General features: G+C 43.4%; 1 protein-coding gene across 2 annotated transcripts in view; it reads left to right on the top strand.

Moving 5' to 3' along the window:
- The first annotated feature begins 2,900 nt into the window (after window positions 1-2,900).
- Window positions 2,901-19,560, top strand: part of FAN1 (FANCD2 and FANCI associated nuclease 1) — a 33,253-nt gene continuing 16,593 nt past the window's right edge. Inside the window, exons 1-5 of one of the 2 annotated variants that reach the window (XM_044230792.1) lie at window positions 2,901-2,975; window positions 3,594-5,009; window positions 7,586-7,726; window positions 10,356-10,557; window positions 15,949-16,182. In XM_044230792.1, coding sequence (XP_044086727.1) covers window positions 3,755-5,009; window positions 7,586-7,726; window positions 10,356-10,557; window positions 15,949-16,182 — 1,832 coding nt within the window. In that variant the 5' untranslated portion in view covers window positions 2,901-2,975; window positions 3,594-3,754. Of the gene's footprint in view, window positions 2,976-3,077; window positions 3,093-3,593; window positions 5,010-7,585; window positions 7,727-10,355; window positions 10,558-15,948; window positions 16,183-19,560 lie in introns of those variants that run through there. The other variant, XM_044230791.1, reaches the window with a different exon arrangement.

Raw genomic sequence — 19,560 nt, 5'->3', positions numbered from 1 at the left:
ATTATTATTTCATGATTGTATTTATGGTGACCTGTGATCAGCGATTTGCTGAAAGCTCAGATGATAGTATTTTTTAACAAAATATTTTTATTTTCTTTTAAACCGTAAAATACTTTTTTAAAAATTATTTTTATTAACATATAATGTATTATTTGCCCCAGGGGTACAGATCTGTGAATCATCAGTCTTACACATTTCACAGCATTCACCATAGCACATACCCTCCCCAATGTCCATAACACAACCACCCTATCCCTACCTAAGGTATTTTTAAATTAAGTCATATACATAGGGTATTTTTTGTTTTTTAGACATAATGCTGTTGCACACTTAATGGACTGCAGTGTAGTATAAACATAATTTTTATATGCACTGAGAAACCAAAAATTCATTTGATTTGCTTTATTGTGATACTCACTTTATTGTGGTCTGGAACCACAATATCTCTCGGTATCTCTCGAGGAATGTCTGTTACTCTAAAAGTATTGAAGTTTTGTTTTTCACAGTTGTTATTCTAGTTACCCTTAATCTTTGTATTTATTTGGTGTGAGGTAGATATCCAATTTCATTTTTCCACATAGGTAACTTATTCTCAAGAGCCATTTATTCAATAGTCATATTTCCCTCAGTAACCTACAACATTTACTATGTTGGGGACTGGATTTATTGCATTCCCATAAATAGTTTGGGATTTTCTTGTGCTATGCTTATTTCATTACTTGGGCAACCCCTTCCCTTGTGAACTATATCCCATCCTCTCACCTACCTAAGAATATTACTCCAGCAAGTCTTTCTCTCTCTGCTTCAGATTTCACCTGTCTGAATGTTTCTATCAACATAGAAACATACGGTTATTTTTTCCATCTTAAATAAACAAAACTCTTAGACCCACCTCCTCTTTCAGCTCTGCTATACCTCTCTGCTTTTTTTCACTACAAGTCTACACTTCTGTTGTCAGGAAGAACTTTTCCTCAACCCTCTTAGATTTAGTGCCTAGGGGCCTGTGAATTAAACTGACAAAAGAAGATGAGCAGGAAAACAGGAAAAATTATTCATTTACTTATGGGAGCTTACAAAAGAAGTAGCTTGATAGATGGTTAAAGTTAGTAGGAAAGGAAAAGGGTAGAAAAGGTCTCTGGGGAAGAGTACATGGGTTTCTAGAAGAACAAATGGGAGATAAGAAAGTCTGTGATAATGGTTGTTCATGCAGGTGTTCATGCATTTTTGTGGCTTTAAGATTTCCCTGGAGAGGGAATTTATGGTAGATATTCTCTAGGTCTCCTTCCTGGTAATAAAATCCCAGTCCCCACTCACCCCCCAAAGAGGGAACTTATGGCAGTGTTATTTCCTAGAAGTTTATTTTAGTCAGATAAGGGAAGTTCCAAGAAGGCTTCTTTCTGTATCTGTTGAATCCCAAATGCCTTCAGCTTAAAATAATCTTCATACCAACTTGGGTTTTGAATTGGTCCCTGTATTGTCTCCAATTCCTTTCTCCCCATCTTTCTTGAGTCCTATTCGATCATCCCACTGTTTCACAGTAATAGTTTTTGTCAAAGTTACCAAATGCCCTCCACATTGCTAGATCTAATGACTGTCCTCAGTACTCATCTTCTGTTTGAGTTGCATCTGAAAACCAGCCCCGCCTCATCCTTACCACACATCATTCACCTAGTTTTCTGGATGCCAGCTGTTGGTCTTCTTCCTCACTGGTAACTTCTCAGACTCCTCTACTGGCTCACTCTCATCTCCCTTCTTTTTATTGTGCCATTCAGTCTTCCTAACCTTTTAATTCTCTATTTGTATTCACTCTGTGGTGTCATATATTGATACCATATAAAGCCTGATGATTCCCGAATTTTTATTTCCTGACCTGATTTAATTAATAAATTCAAGTGTCTTCATCCACAACAATGATGTCTGATTGGCATTTCAAACTTACATGTTGCCATGGTTTTAACGTTTGCATATGCCCCACCCCTCCTGCCCAAATTCATGTTGAAATGCTAACCTTCAACGTAATGGTACTAGGAGGTGGGGCCTTTAGCAGGTTGATTAGATCGTGAGAGGAGCCCTTGTGAATGCGATTAGTGCTCTTAGAAAGTAGACCTTAGAGGGTTCCCTAGCCCCTTCCGCCATGTGAGGATACAACCAGAAGCCTGGGATCCAGAAGAAGCACCTGGCCACGCTGGCATCCTGATCGTAATTACACCGTGCTCGCTACTGTTGCGAGCACTGGCAAAGGGCAACACGTAGCCCCTGCCCCCAGGAAGCGAACATTCATTCAGAATCATTCATGGGGATGCTGGAACCAGCTGGTATCAGTGTTCAAGAGCTGAGTGATACACCTTATGTTTCAGTTTAAAAGGTCCGTTGTTAAGCAGCCATTATTATACACTAAACTATTTAACTTCACAATTAAACCATATGAAAAACAGAAATAATCAATACCCCACACTCCCTACTCCCTAACTATTTGGCTGCATTTTATTGTTCCTTTGCTCTTGAGGTTATTCACATCTACTGTAGCAAGGCGGCGAGCAGCACATCTTAGGGAAAGTCGAGCGCACCGCTGAGCCTTCCACGTGGACTCGCGGGCGCGGGGTCTGTGGAGCCCCGGCGTGCATCTGCTCACGGGAGGCCGCTTCGCCCTGACACTGAGCGCGCCCCCTACCCGTCCCCCTAGGCCACTTTCCCAAAGACTCGGGACAGGGGTTCCCTCCGAGTGCACGTGCAAGGAGGGGTCTCCAGGTGTGCTGGAGGAGGTGCACCGGGTCGCCCCGGACGGCTCTGCCAGCATCAGCTACTCTGGATGGGGGAAAGCCATTAATGTGGAAGAGAGGAGGATCGATCACTCGGGCCTCTACTTGCCGAGCCTGTGGAGAGCCGAGACGCGGGGATCGGCTGGGAATGCCTGAGCGCGCAGAGCTCCGTGGGAAGCGCGGGGCCGCCCGCCGGGGTCGCGGGCTGACTTTATGGTGGGCGCTGCTGGCTCGAGGGATTCGCGCGGGCTGCCGGAGGCGGCGGGGCGGGGAGGGCGGAGGAGGGAGGAAGGGCTGGCGGGCGTGGTGGCGGAGCCCAGGTGCGAGTCCCAGGTGCGGGTCCCAGGTGCGCGCACGCGGTCCCAGGGGGGAAGGGCCGGCCGTGCTCCCCAAAGCCTCAGAAGTTCGGTGGCTGAAGCTGCGCTGGGGGCCCCACGCGTGTTGACGGGATGCATGCGACTTGGAGGGTTCCTCTGCACGGGCCGAAGTGACTCCGGGATCGGGCAGATAGGCATTGTCTCTCCCGAAAAATGTTACTGATGCAATGGTTTAAAAAAGGGATCTGTAATAGATTTCCCCCTTTAAAAAAAAAAAAAAAGGGTAATTTTAGAGCGTAAGAAGTCTCAGAAGTTATCCCTGCGGAGGGCAGGGCTGGTCATTTTATGGCTCAGGGACACACCGATATTGCATGTAGACCCGGGATTAGGGCCCTGGTCTTCTGTCCCAAGCCCAGGATTTTCCTTACCTCAAGGGGTACTGCCATTGCCATGTTTTACTTTGCCCACTCTGTTGAATTCATAAGTGCTTTTAATCCACGTGTGTTTTCTTTTGTAGGAAGAAGAAATTGACTAAATGAGAAACATGAAGTCAAATAGGATTAGAATCCCACTTGTTATTTTTTCAAGTCAGGGAAGTAAAAGTATGCAGGTGCTGGCACTCCGCAGTGAAATCCTGGGTTTTATTACCGGAAACACCCCGTTTTTCTAATACTCATTATGTCAGAAGGGAAATCTCCTGCAAAGAAAAGAGCTCGTAGAAGTTTATCAGTCAGTAAAACTAAAAAAAATGCGTGTAACTCTATTATTTCATTTTTTAACAATGTCCCACCTGCTAAACTTGCCTGCCCCATTTGTAGTAAAATGGTGCCGAGATTCGACTTAAACCGGCATCTCGATGAAAATTGTAACAGTGGTGACATCATTCCAGTTGATCTGAGGCAGGTTGGCTTAACGAATTCAGTTGCGTCCTCAGTAAATTCAACCCATACAGTCTTAGAAGATGTAACGCCAGAAAAGTTGTCACCATCAAAGACAAGTTTAACCCCTGACCAAAGTGGTTCAGCAAAAACGGGCATAAAACAGCAGACCAGCCCCTACTTTAAAAATAATAATGACTTGGTGTGCAAAACTCAAGATCAGCTGAGACATCATAATGTGAAAGTCATTACTCTGGGAAGCCTGTCATCTAAACTGTCCAGAAGATACACAGAAGCTAAAAGATCAATATGTAAGAAGAATGAGGAATTTTCCAGTAAGAGTCCACAGAGTCCCCCATCCACAGTGGTTAGGAGCCCAGTTTATAACTGTTCAGAGACAGAGGACAAGGATGAAATTTTGGAGAACAGTTCTCAAAAGGAAAACATGTTTACCTGTGACTCTCTTAATGAACAGAGAACTCAGGAACATACTGTAGAAGGCACTAAAACACTGGAAGCTGAAAGCCTAAAGGCTACCCAGGAATGTGGGAGATCACCCCTCACCCCTACCTTCTCAGATAACGCTTCTGTGTTGTTTTCACCAGATTTAACTCTTGGGAATCCATTGGGGTCTACTTCAGAGGACAGTCTTGAGTGGGAGACTGTCACAGGAATAGACGGAAAAGATGTTGAAAAACGTGAGGCAGATAGTTGTGAAGAAGTAAAAATGACTGTTGCTTCAGAACCTAAAACACAGTTGTCAGATTGGGAGGCAGAATCTCACAGTTCTACACAGGATGACTCTAAAGGTTGTAACATCCAGGGCCTTCTGGAAGGTGACAGTGACTTAAAGAATGAAATCACTTGCAGAATTCCTTCGGAGCAGGGGTCAAGATGTGACGTTCCCGATAAAACGATTACGGTACCACCCAGTCATCCTTACTACCTTCGGAGTTTCCTGGTGGTGCTGAAAGCTGTCTTTGAGAACGAAGAGGATAGGATGCTCTTCGATGAACATGAGAAGGAAATTGTAACTAAATTTTGTCAGTTATCAGGTATCTTGACCTTGTGTGCTTTCAGGTTTTTGTTTTCCATTTGCTGTTCTGATGTAGGCAGTACTCATGACCACAAGGAGTCAGTGTGGTTCTGTGAGTCCTCTGGGAATACTCCTGGGACTCAGCCAGCTGCAAGGCTTGAGAAGAATATGCATGAAAAAGACAGGATTTTGTGTCTGCTTCTGCAGTAGCCTCTCCTTACAAGCTGCACTTTGGTTATAATGGAAGCAGCTGTTTTTCCTTTATGTGTATATTTGATGCTTGTAAAACAGCCTTTTCCACGTTAAGAAAAAAAAAATAACAGTGATTTAGAAGAGTGTACTTTGCATTCTGAGCATGTAATCAAGATGAACTGAGGTTGTTCTGTTGTTTTCACTTAACCATTTTCTCAAAAATGAAGTAAAATACAGGAAAGAACACACCAAGGCATATTTTTTTCCTCCGATAATATGCTAGGTTTCTGGGCTCTGCCTTTTAAGGTCAGGGTGAGGAGGAATTGGAAACTTTCAGGCTAATTGGGTGCATTTAAAAATATTGGTCTATGCCTCAGTTCCTTGGCAGCCAGTGGTGGCTCCAAGCCGGTAGTGCAGATTTGGAGCAAAAACCACCCTTGTACTGTTAATCCAAAGGGCCATGATGGCTTTATGGAACTGAGTCCCCTTTGAGGTAGGAAAAGCTTATTTGGGGGCTACACTGATCTCTCATAATTTGTAGTCAGATCTGACTCCAGTTCAGTTAAAAAAAAAAAAATACCTTAAACATTACCAGTAAGGTTCACGAGAAGGATTTTTGTTTTAAGTAAGCACAATGGAATTACAGACTTTGTATTACTTTTTAATGTGTGAGTGATACTTATCTGGGCAGTGTTGCATAAATTATCTACATAGCCCCCCATCTCTGCTTGTGCGGTCCTCACCAGAACATGGACATAAATGATAACCACATTGACTCTTCTATCATTGTGGTCGGTGCTGGTTACATTCATGTGAGCGTTCGAGTGGTCCATGGCTCTGTGCTTCTGTGTGACGGAGAAGTACGAATAGTTTCCCTAGTGCAAGTTCTGTAGATTCTTGTGTATGGCTCCCACAGATACCATTTGCAATGTCTCCGTGTGAAAATAAGTACTGGTAATAAGAGCTTGCCTCTTTAAAGAAAAAAGGGGGAAAAATTGAAGATTTAAGAAGTATTGTTATACCATTTTAGAACTGGCAGAAATTTAAAGATAATCCTGGTAACAGGAAAACTCACCAGGTTAACTAAATAACTTTACCAGGATCACTGAGTTAGGGATGGCTGCCTTACCAAAGCTACGCATACTTTGAAAATCTTTTCAGATTATATTTAGCCAACAATAGAATCATGCATAGTGAACTGAAAGCAGAGAACAAAGTAACTAGAGTTTTGGGTAGGGCTTCTCTGAGGGAGGAAAAATGGTGGTGGTGGGAAATGGGGAAACCTGGTTCTTTGAAGTTTTGAAATGGCCAATAATCATTATCAGTATTGGAACTTTTTAGTGGTTGATCCACCAATCATTGAATACCTCATTTTTTTTTTTTTTAAGATTTTGTTTGTTTATTTGACAGAGAGAGACCACAAGTAGGCAGAGAGGCAGGCAGAGAAAGAGGAAGAAGCAGGCTCCCTGCCGAGCAGGACATAGGGCTCTATCCCAGGACCCTGAGATCATGACCTGAGCTGAAAGCAGAGGCTTAACTTAACCCACTGAGACACCCAGGCACCCTTACCTCATCTTTTTTTTTTTTTAATCTTTTCACCAACTTTGAAAGGAAGATGATGTTACTGCCCCAGTCCCCCCCCTTTTCTAACAGAAGAGAAAATGGAGTCTCAGTGAAGTTCATAGACTCGTATAATTCAGAAGTGGCAGAGGTGGCCCTAGGCTTCCTACCCTGGATGCTCTTCCTGTCCTGTGCTGACAGGTGCACAAGACAGGGAGATGTCTCCATGAGGACTTCTATTTGAAGTATTTTTTATTTTCCAAAGGAAGAAAAATGTTTTCTTGGAAGATCAGTTGAGTAAGCATAAAATGTATGTTTTGGTTTTGTTTTTTTTTAAGATTTCATCTATTTATTTGACAGACAGAGATCACAAGTAGGCAGAGAGACAGGCAGAGAGAGAAGAGGAAGCAGGCTCCCTGCAGAGCAGCCAGCCCAATGTGGGGCTCGATCCCAGGAATTTGGGATCATGACCTGAGCCGAAGGCAGAGGCTTTAACCCACTGAGCCACCCAGGCACCCCTGTATTTATTTTTTTAAGATGTGTTTTATTTATTACATATAGAGAGCACAAGCATGCATGAAGGTGAGGGGAGGCACAAGGGGAGACTCAAGCAGACTACCCAGGGAGCCCGATGCAGGGCTTGATCTCATGATCCGTGAAATCATGACCTGAGTGGAAACCAAGAGTCAGATGCTTAACGGACTGAGCCACCCAGGTGCCTCGGCATAAGTGTTATTTTTAATAGAATATGTTTTACTTTTACACTCAATTTCAAAACATGAAGAGTGGTTGTTTTAAGAAGAGTGCTAATATTTTTCATCATTTTTCTTAACTTTATTCCAGATAGTGCTCAGAAGTTATATGTAAGACTTTTTCAACGTAAATTCAGCTGGATTAAGATGAATAAATTAGAATATGAAGAGATTGCCCTGGACCTCACACCTGTGATTGGAGAGTTGCAGCAAGCAGGCTTTCTGCAGACAGGTATGGTTGGTCAAAGAAAATGGAAAATGGAAATAGGACATGAAGAGCTAAGTTCTGCAGACTCTGGTGATACCAGTATGGTGTCCTCTCCTGCTTGGTGCCTGGTAAATAGTAATTGTTTTTGTTTTGTTTTGTTTTGTTTTTAAATGGAGTTTTTAACCTGAGGACAAATTATTCATGTTAAAGCCATTCTTAGCCTGGGTGAAGACTACTGTTGTTTTCTTGACTGTCTCATGTTTAGGATGATAAAGTCCCCTTTGGAGAGCCACATGGCCATGGGCCACCAAAGAAACTCATCCCTCCTCAGCTCTCACCTTCCAGCAGGTCTGACTTATTCAGATGGCTCATCTTTGTGAGAGAATAAAGCTGGCTTGCTTGCAGCTAATAGTACTTCTGGAATCTCCATCCACCCACTCCTACACACATACAGCTCTTACAGTTTTGGAGTGGGTTGCCTCAGAAGTTCGTTGATTTAAGCCGAGGAGACAGACTGATGGCCTTGCTCTTCTTGTCAGTGGCATTCCTTAAGCACCTACCCGTACTGATTGCAGGATCGTATCAGAAATGTGGGCGGAGGGAGAGTGGGAGTGTTGGGTAATTGCTGACAGTTTAGACTGAAAGAAGCAAATCAGGCGAAAGCCGGATGGTTTCAGTGTGGAAGTTTGTCCCGCAGAGCAGTTGGTAAGGAGAGGGTAGGTGAGGTGGCGGGGCTGGGGTAAAGGCAGAGAGGCGTGGTGAAGAGGCTTGAATGTGAGGGACTGGGCAGCGGGACACAGCCCTGCTTGGAGCACTCTTTCCCACACACCAGTGCCTTAAGGGCCACCTGTGAGTTCCTGTCCTCAGCTGACTGCGAGGATTTGGTGCGGATTCTGTGCAGATTCATAAATTTACAAGTTTGGCAGGCGTGCCAGGTGAGCCTTGACTTACCTTTAAATGACCTTTAAGGGGCACCTGGATGGCTCAGTGGGTTAGAGCCTCTGCCTTCGGCTCAGGTCGTGATCCCAGGGTCCTGGGATCAAGCCCTGCATTGGGCTCTCTGCTCAGCCGGGAGCCTGCTTCCTCCTTTCTCTCTCTCTGCCTGCCTCTGCCTACTTGTGATTTCTCTCGTCAAATAAATAAATAAAATATTAAAAAAAAAATGACCTTTAAGCAACAAAACCAGAACCCCAGTGGCTCACTGTTGCAAGTCAAGTCCAAGTCCTGCCCTCGATCTGTACAGCCCCTGGGCCCCGGCTCTGCTGTCCTTCCTGTTCACTCCGCCATGGCCACAGAGGACTCTGTGTTGTTCGTCATTGTGCTCGGTGCGCTCCCCTCACAGAGCCTTGTGCTTGCTGCCACACGCTCCCTCCCTCATTTCCTCTAGCTCTGCTCTGTGTCACCTCTTCAGAGATTTGCCTGACTGCCCCATGTATACAGCCAGCCCTCCCACCATGTTTGCTTTGCCTTGGTCAGTTTTGTTTTTCTTTCTAGTCGTTACCGGCATGACATAGATACTTGCTTATATATAATACAAGTATATAAGAATATATATTTATATTTTTATATTATATATATATATGTATATGTATATATACTTGCTTATATATATACAAGGTGAGCTCCTTGTGGGCCAGGAGGTTGTGGTTTGTTCATTGTAGTGTGCACCGGCCCATCGAACGTTCCTCAGCATGCATTGTGCACCCTGTAAGTAGTTACTAAATGGCGGAAAAAGACACTGCCCTAATCTGTAAACACCTTGAAGGCAGATCAGCTAGGTACGACTCAGCTGAATCCCAGGCCTAGCATGGTGTCTGGCTCCCATAATAGCAGACATGTCTATGTGTGTTGAGTGAGTGAACCCGTGAAGGGGTGTCCTGCCAGAGCCTGTGGGGAGGGGAGCAGGGCTGATGGTCAGTTTACTCCCTGACCTCTTTGGGAGAGGTCTGGTTGGAGGCCTTGTAATCCGAGAGCAAATACACCAGTGAATTTTTTATTTTTATTTTTATTTTTTATTTGACAGACAGGGATCACAAGTAAACAGAGAAGCAGGCAGAGAAATGGGGAAGCAGGCTCCCTGCTGAGGCTTGATCCTAGGAACCTGAGATCATGACCTGAGCCGAAGGCAGAGGCTTAACACACTGAGCCACCCAGGCGCCCCACACCAGTGAATTTTGTAAGAGGATGTCCAAGCCATAGTAGCTATCCATATGTATCTTTATTTTATTCAGTTTCCTTTAGTTCTTGGTAAGAAATTCTGTTCTATAAACTTCTATGAGATAACCTACCATTTTCCATGTTCTGTAATAATTGGTTTGTCAAACTAATTACAATTTCTTTTTAAGAGAGGGAAGGGGGTGGGGCCTAGGGAGAGGAGGAGAAAGAATCTTAAGCAGGCTCCATGCCCAGTGCAGAGCCTGATGTGGGGCTCAGTCTCTCAACCCTGAGATCGTGACCAGAGGTGAAACCAAGAGTGGGACAGCTTAACCAATGGAGCCAACCAGTGCCCCTACTAATTAAGATTTCTGCGGTAGAATATCATTATATTTGCATCTAACTAAGCTTCATTCTTCTTAAAGTAAATAGAGCTAGAAAACAGTAAAAATCTTTAAAACTATATTTAACCTTTTTTTTTTTTTTTAATCCATTTCAGAGTCTGAGTTGCAAGAACTCTCTGAAGTGCTTGAACTGCTTTCTGCTCCTGAACTAAAAACCCTGGCGAAGACCTTCCACTTGGTGCATCCCAACGGACAGAAACAGCAGCTGGTGGACACCTTTCTCAAACTGGCCAAACAGCCTTCAGTCTGCACTTGGGGCAAGAATCAGCCTGGAGTCGGTGCAGTGATTTTGAAAAGGTTTTGTTGGATATTGTTACAGTAAAAACATTTAAAATGTTGATAGCACAGATTAACTCATGATAACAAATGGTACTTTTTTTTGGATTATAATTGCTTATTTCATTTGCATTTAGATTGAGAAGGCAGAAGAACTGTATAACAATAGTCTGGATTCTTTCTTGGTTTATTATTAATAATTCTTGTAATAGTATTCTAGGAATAAGAAAAATACGGAGACGGTAAGCATTTGGTAAATTCTCATTTTATTATTCAAGAAAAATGTAGTTACAAGTACTGTTCCTACAGGATTTAAGGGTAATATATTAGGTCAAATACTTCCTTTAGTCAACTTTTTATTCAAGTGTAATCTGTCAGTCTTACTATGCAACTTTTTTTTTTTTGACAGACAGAGATCACAAGTAGGCAGAGAGGCACGTGCAGAGAGAGAGAGAGGGGGAAGCAGGCTCCCCGCCAAGGAGAGAGCCCAATTCGGGCCTCGATCCTAGAACGCTGGGATCATGACCTGAGCTGAAGGCAGAGGCTTTAACTCACTGAGCCACCTAGGCCCCAAAATGCAACATTTCTTGAGTTTAGGACATAAAATTTACCAGAAACTGTGGTTTGTTTGTTTTCCTTTTTTTTTTTTTTTTAAGGTTGTATTTATTTATTTGACAGAGAGAGAGATCACAAGTAGGTAGAGAGGCAGGAAGAGAGAGAGGAAACAGGCTCCCTGCTGAGCAGAGAGCCCGATGTGGAACTCGATCCCAGGACCCTGAGATCATGACCTGAGCTAAAGGCAGAGGCTTACCCCATTGAGCCACCCAAGCGCCCCTGTTTCTTTTGCTTTTGTGAAGACCTTGAACTGTTTCAATTTGGGAAAGATGTAAATTCGAGAATTTATTTCTTCTACTCACATTATCTATAAAAAACAACTATATTAATTTTAGTCTGGGAATCTACTGTTCTTGAGTTGTTAAGGATGAAGTGAGTGATGCTGTTGAAAACACTTTAAAACAATGTCAGTGTTATTTATTTTGTCTAATATATTGTGTGTATATCTGAATGTACATACCTTCATACATGTGCATGTGCTCAAGTGACTTGAGCTGTTGTGTACCAGGAGCCCATCTTTGTTGGGAAGGCACTACAAATACTAGTACTTTATAAAACATGCGTATAGATGAGGCATGCATTATTAAGAAAATTGTCACTACTAACACTTCAAAAAGTTTATACCATAGATTTTAAAAAATATTTTAATTATCTATTTATAGCTAGTTGACTTTAGGATTATAAAATCCTCATCTTTCTGGTATGTTAAATGTCTCCTAAGTCTTTTCTTTTTAAATTTTTTAATTAAAATTTTATTTTAATTCCAGTCGATTAATGTACAGTATTATATTAGCTTAAGGTGTACAATATAGTGATTCAGCACTTGGGTACAACACCCAGTGCTCATGATGACCAGTGTCCTCCTTAATCCGCATCACCTGTTTAACCCACCTCCATGCTCCCCTCCCCTTGCGTAACCACCAGCTTGTTCTCTGTAATTAAGTCTGTTTCTTGATTTCTCTCTCTCTCTCTTTTTTCCCTTTACTTGCTTGTTTCGTTTCTTAAATGCCATATATGAGTGAAATCATATGGAATTTATCTTTCTCTGACTTATTTCACTTAATATTCTCTGGCTCCACCCATGTCATTGCAAATGGCAATATTTCATTGTTTTTTTTTAATGGCTGAATAATATTCTATTACACACACACCCCACATCTTTATCCATGCATCAGTTAATGGACACTTGGGCTGCTTCCGTAAGTTGGCTACTGGGAATAGTGCTGCTGTACACATCAGGGTGCATGTATCCCTTTGAATTAGTATTTTTGTATTCTTTGGGTAAATACCCAGTAGTGCAATTGCCGGATTATAAGGTAGTTCTATTTTTAACTTTTTCAGGAACTTCCATACTGTTTTCCAGAGTGGCTGCACCACTTTGCATTCCCACTAACACTGCAAGAGAGTGCCTGTTTCTCCATATCCTCACCAGTACCTGTTGTTTCTCGTGTTGTTGATTTTGGCTATTCTGACAGGTACGAGGTACTATCTCACTGTAGTTTTGATTTGCATTTCCCTGATGATGAGTGATGATGAGCATCCTTTTTTGCATTTCTTGGCCATCTGGATGTCTTCCTTGGAAAAATGTCTGTTCATGTCTTCTTGCCCATTTTTTAAATTGGATTATTTGTTTTTTGGGTGTTGAGCTTTTTAAGTTCTTAATATATTTTGGATACTAATCCTTTATTGGATATGTTATTTGCAAATATCTTCTCCCATCCCATAGGCTGTCTTTTAGTTTTGTTATTTCCTTCTCTATGCAGAAGCTTTTTATCTTGATGAAGTCCCAATAGTTTATTTTTGGTTTTGTTTCCCTGCCTCTAGAGACATATCTAGAAAGAAGTCGCTACAGTCGATGTCAACGAGGTTACTCCCTATGTTCTACTCTGGCATTTTTTTGGTTTCCGGACTCATATTTAGGTCTTTAATACATTTTGAATTTATTTTTGTGTGTGGTATAAGGAAGTGATCCAGTTTCTTTCCTCTGCATGTTCCTATCCAGTTTTCCCAACATCATTTATTGAAGATGCTGCCGTTCTCATTCTTTCTCATCGGATATTCTTTCCTGCCTTTTTTTTTTTTTTTTTAAGGTTTTATTTATTTATTTGTTAGAGAGAGAGAGCATGCACAAGCAGGGGGAGTGGCAGGCAGAGGAAGAAGCTGGCTCCCTGCTGAGCAAGGAACCTGATATGGGACTTGATCCCAGGACCCTAGGATCATGTCCTGGGCTGAAGGTAGATGCTTAACTGACTGAGCCACCCAGAGGTCCCATATTCTTTCTTGCTTTATTGAAGATTACTTGGCCATATAATTGTGGATTCATTTCTGGATTTTCTTTTCTGTTCCATGGATCTATGTGTCTCTTTTTGTGCCAGCACCATACAGTTTGATGACTGCTGCTCTGAGTGTGCCTGGCTGGCTCAGTTGGTAGAGCGTGGGATTCTTGATCTTGGGATTGTGCGTTTGAGCCTTATGTTGGCTGTAGAGATAACGGATTACCACAACCTCGTCATATAACTTCAAGTCTGGAATTGTGATTCCTTCAGCTTTGCTTTTCTTTTTGAAGATTGCTTTGGCTATTTGGGGTCTTCTATGGTTCCATACAAATTTTAGCCTTGTTTGTTCTAATTCTATGAAAATGCCATTAGTATTTTGACAGGGATTGCATTAAATGTGCAGATTGCTTTGGGTAGCATAGACATTTTAACCATATTTTTTCTTCCACTCCATGAGCATGGAATGCCTTCCCATTTCTTCGTGTCATCTTTACTTTCTTTTACCATTGTTTTATAGTTTTCAGACGACAGGTCTTTCACCTCTTTGGTTAGGTTTATTCCTAGATACCTTATTATTTCTGGTGCAATTGCAAATGAGATCGTTTTCTTAATTTATCTTTCTGTTGCTTCATTATTGGTGTATAGAAATGCAACAGATTTCTGTACATTGATTTTGTATCCTGCATTTAAGTCCTTTCTGTAATTGTATTTAAGTATTTTATGTTATCCTTATATAACATTTTATAAGAAAATGAACATTAAAATTAGCACCCCTCTCTCAGCATAAACACTAAGCATATGAACAGAAATAAAAGAAATAAGGCTAACTTTTTTTTTTATCCCTGACTTTGGACTTGTTAGAAACATAACATTCTCAAGCCTATTTTAGTTGTACTAAAATCTCTGTCCTTCAGGACTGTACTTTATTTCTGCATTTTGTTGTAGAGCCCAGCAGTGGAACCTGAGTCTCTGACAGCCCTCAGGAGGGCAGTGCCTTGTTATCATACTCTGTTATTATCACGAAGAAACAAAAAAAAGGCACATTATTTATACTTTCTTAATCCCAGTAGATAATCATTGTTTATTTTACCATGTTTAATGGTTCCTTCTGAACTCAGAGACTTGGAGGTGGAGGAAGTGGGCACTTTATATCAGTACAGATGAATGGTTCTCAATTCAGTAGTGGTGTGATAGGAATCTCACTTCTGTCCCCTCATGTACCTGATAGCAGCAGTGATTTCTGCAACGCTCCTAGAGATGCAGCACTGCTTTTGGGTTAGTAGCTGCTGGGATGGACGGGAAAAGTGAGGTCTTCTACTAGGCCAGTGGTTCGCAACTGGGGGCTACTTTGCCCTTCATGGAACATCTGATAATGTCTAGAGGCATCTTTGATTGTCCTGATGAAGAGGGAAGTGGGTACTGCTGGCTTTAGTGAGTAGAGACCAGGGATGCTGCTGAGCGTCCTGTAATGCCCAGGACAGCACCCTCCTCCCCTGGGGCACCTGCCCTGGGGCACCTGGGTGGCTCAGTGGCTTAGGCCTCTGCCTTCGGCTCAGGCCTTGATGTCAGGGTCCTGGGATCGAGCCCTGAGTCGGGCTTTCTGCTCAGCAGGGAGCCTGCTTCCCTTCCTCTCTCTGCCTGCCTCTCTGCCTACTTGTGATCTCTGTCTCTCTGTCAAGTAAATAAGTAAATTCTTTAAAAAAAAAAAAAAAAAAAAATTCTGCCCAGATGTCAGTGGTGCCAAATTTAAGAAACCCTGTTCTAGATGGTATCCAAGTTGTAAGAGCCAGAGGGCCCAAGTGGCTCTGAATATATTTCAGACCTCCAGGTCTACCTCGAAGGCATCCAGAATCAAACTGAATTTCCTCTCAGGTTACCCTGGAGTGGAGATGTTTCTGGACCACTTTGCAAATCACAGAACAGCACCAAATCTTGGTACTACTTCTTGGTGCACAAAATAATGCTACCTAACCACCAGCTTATGGCATTTTATTTCACTTTTTCAAAAAACATTTTTATTCAGTAATCTCTGTGTCCAGCATGGGGCTCAAACTCACAACCCCAAGATCAAGAGTTACATGCTTTTCCAACTGAGCCAGCCAGGCACCCAAATAATGATGTTTTAAATAAGTAACTATGATTTAATCTGAATGTCACTTGTCAAGAGGTGAGAATGGCTAATGTCGAATAGATAATACTTTTATGAATTTTCCTGGTATTTTACACATTCACGACCCATGTAAACCCTATGTTGCTATTTTCTTGCGCCAAACTATGTGTGCAACCATTTGGAGATGGAATTTCACATACTCCTCACCATATTCCTAGGTGGACTCTGAGCCCCAAAGAGGCTAAGTTAGGCTCCAGGGTTGCACAGCTGGAAGTGGTAGATTAACTTTAGGCTTAGAATAACGGAGGCCACTTATCTTTATTTTTTTTTTTGAAAATAATTTGTAAACTCTAACATCCAAATGCTTTTTAAAAAAACCAGAAGGTTATTTCTGTATTGTACATTTTTCAGAGCTAAAGGCTTGGCGGGACAGTCACTGCGAGTCTGCAGAGGTCCTCGCGCTGTTTTCTCCCGGGTCTTGCTGCTGTTTTCATTGACGGACTCACTGGAAGATGAGGATGCTGCCTGTGGAGGTCAGGGACAGCTTTCTACTGTGCTCTTGGTCAATCTTGGCCGAATGGAGTTTCCCAGGTACACCATCAATCGGAAAACCCAGATCTTCCTAGACAGAGACGATCTTATCAGGTAAGATCATATTAGCTCATAGTAATAACTGTGTCACTTTACATGTATGTAAAAGGTTTCATTATTATTGTTTGCCTTTTACAGTAGAAACCCAAGTCCACAGCCAAAGCAGTCTTTTAATTTTTTTGTGTTTTTGTTGTCTTTCTGCCTGACTTGTATACGTTTCCGAGACTCTAAGGAGAATGTAGAAATGTGCTTAGATTAAGGTTGCCAAAACCAGTGAGTTTTGAGTTAGAACTACAAAAATGTTCCCTGACTCATTTTCCCAAGTAGCTTTGGCAGGAAATGTGTTGTAAATACAGACATTTGAACAAAACCTGCCTTGTGAATATGTTGTTGGCATGAACAAAGCTGAAGGTGAGTGTTTTCCTAGCAATAGTGCTTCAGCTAAAGCTAATACTAATTTGTGTGCATATACTCGAATCATGCACATGCTAGGTTAGAGATTGTCACCAATCTGTTTTGGTATGTGCCCTCAGTGAATGTTTGATCTGACTGTCAAAAGTAGGTTTAGGTAAAGAATGGTATAGGTCTTAGAGGAAAAAAAAAATACTTGGATTTCCTTTAAAAACTCATCATTTATAAGAAAGATAAATTCAGATTCCTAAAATGGCACTTCTGATTCTTGACTTAAAGTTTATGACTCAGAAGCAACTGAAATTGATTCTGATATGTGATTTTAGGAGAGTTGTTTATATTTGTCTAATGTGTGCTTTAAAAATAACATTGAAATTATTGAATCAAAGCAGCGTTGATATAAACTGACTCTAGCCCAGTTTTCTTAGCTCTCAGGAAGCTCGCTGTCTTATTTGTGTCCGATTGGAATAAATTCTTCTAATAAGAATATGTCCTTACTCTATTTTGAGTTGTCTTGTATCTTTTTACCTTTTCATTTTTAGTGAGTTTATGCTGTTCTCTTTTGAGAGACTGTGTACACTGAAGGCAAGTTCCAATCTCTCTGTACTAATGAACAGGAAACCACCCTGTGCCTCAGTTTCCTTATCTGTGAATAGGGAGAATAATAGTATGTTCCTCCAGATCTCTGTTAATACATGTAAAGTGCTTTGAGCCTGGCCCTTGGGGATGGCTTAGTACGTCTTAGTTAGCATAATTGTCCTTATTACTGTCATATCTAAGAGATTACTTTTCAGTTCTGTGATTGAGAAAACTGTGGTTGACAGGTTTAAAAGTGGGAGAGCCAGGAGAAAAAAGAAACCATGTCAGATTCCTTTGAGAAAGAAGGTATCCTATAAATAATAACTGAAACTTCTTTTGTTGGACAAAGGGCCTTAACATATAAATGAAACTGGGTTTAACTGGCTTCAGGAACGGTAATTGCATAATACCTGGTCACGTGACACCTGGTCTGAAAACTCTTATTGGTCACAATGGTGCACGAAATAATTCATCCTGTCTTTCCTTCTTCCTCATTCATCAATATACTTGACTTGAGTGTTGAGTACCTATTATGGGCCTAGGTGGTGGGGTTCCAGCAAGAACACAGAGGGTCTTTGCCACCATGGGGTTCTGTTTTCTTGGGAGAGACAGAAAATAAGAAGAATCGTAGCATGTGAAAAGTGCTGTGATGATTGAGGGGCCAACTGGGCAGGTTCCACGTTGTAGAGAGAGTGTCCCTGGAGAGGTGACGTTCCGATTGAGCCTCAGGATTGAGGGGAGGGGGTGTGCATTTAGGTCACACAGGGAGCATGTGTGAGGCAGGAGCCTCAGGAGGCTCCTGAGGTAGGAGCGAGCTTGCTGAGGTGGAGAAACTCTGAGGTGGAGAAGACCTCTGTGACCACAGCCCCAGGGCAGTAGTCTGACAGGAAGGCGGGGCCAGGGACGCTCGGCCTCAGAAGCCCCGTGAGCAGACTCAGTGGTGTTCTCTGAGCAGTGGGCAGCCGTGGAAGAGGTTTAGGCAGGCCAGTGATCTGTTTCACATTTTCCAAAAGCATCCTGTGGAATAGGAGGTGAAAGGAAGCAAGGGAAGCCATGAGAAGGCCAGCTTAACTTTGCTGGTCTTGACTGGGCTGTGGCAGTGGCAATGAGGTGAATGGAAGGGGGAGAGACAAGCCTTGATTTTGATTTTGATTATGATTATGACTAGCTACTGTGGGAGAAGGACAAGCATGAGTCATGGAAGGCTCTGGTGTTCCGACTGGGCTGGGGGTACCATCTATGAGCTGGGGATCAGGGAGGGATGGCGGGAGGGATGCCACTAGCCATTCAGGTGAGGCACCGGACATGCCGGCAGGTGCTCAGGGAGGAGCTCCAGCCTGGAGAGAGCATTTGGAGTCACCAGCACATGGATGGTGTTGGGGCCCTGGAACTGGAGAGACCCCTAAGCGGGGATGCAGAGGACCGAGCTGTGGCAGCCAGCGTTCGGAGGTCAGGGAGAGAGCAGGAGCAGCGAGGAAAGTTGGGGTAGAAGGGATCGGGAGCACGTGTGATGTGGAAGTCTAGAAAACAGTGGCTCGGGGCGGGGGAGGTCGCGTGTCTGCAGTCACTCGGAGGCTGAGTAGTTGTGGGCCTGGAAGCAGAGCCGTTGGATTTAGCGAGATGTGCGCGGCTGGTGGCCCGTGTTAAGAGCCGCGGAGGATGACGGTGAGGACAGGAGCCATTCTGGGAAGAAGGGGAGTCAGAGGTTGGCTTTGAAGCAGCTGCTGCTGCAGTGGAGTGTGAGGGCAAGCAGTATTGTTCTGCTGTTTTGAGGGCACAGTGGGAGGGTGTTTGTGTACTCGGGCCCTGACCACCGGTGGAAAAGAAAGGCTGACTGGAAGGAAGAGGGGACAGACAGGAAGGGCAGGCCTTGGGGAGACGGGAGGGCTGGGGTTCGGAGCACTGGGGGAGGGTAGAATGGGGGCAGGGGTGAGGCGGCTGTGATGGGAAGCTGAGAGGTTCCCCTCCCACGGCCTCTGTCCCTGCCGGAGAGCCTGATGGGGAAGCTTGCATGGGGAGTGCAGTTGGGAAGGCACAGGTAAGACCCAGCAGTCCTGCAGGGTGGGCAGGTGGGCAGGCTCCCCGGGGGAGCAGGGCTGGCCTGAGGCGTGGTCTTGGATTACAGTGAAGCCTACCAGCCTGGCTCAGCATAGTTCAGGGAGCTGGGTCCAGGCTCAGAGGGGGTGGTCACCACGGACACCGTGACGAGAGTGGGCCCGATGTCAGTGCGGATTCACCAATGAATAGTGGCTGGTCGACTCTGCGGGGAAGAGGTGGAAGCCTGCAGGACAGGAGGCTCTGTGGCTGGAGAAAAGAGTCATGGTGGGTCTCGGTGAAGTTGGAGAACTGTTTCCATCACTAAGTGAGCCAGAAGGATTGGAGGTGGAGGTCAGTGAATGAAATGCCCAAAATGAAGATTTTGAGGGTGATGCAGTGCATCGG

Source organism: Neovison vison, chromosome 13 (genome assembly GCF_020171115.1).
Source record: "Neovison vison isolate M4711 chromosome 13, ASM_NN_V1, whole genome shotgun sequence".
NCBI lineage: Eukaryota > Metazoa > Chordata > Mammalia > Carnivora > Mustelidae > Neogale > Neogale vison.
Note: the sequence above shows the minus strand (reverse complement) of the source record. Positions and strands in the feature narration are given on the sequence as shown.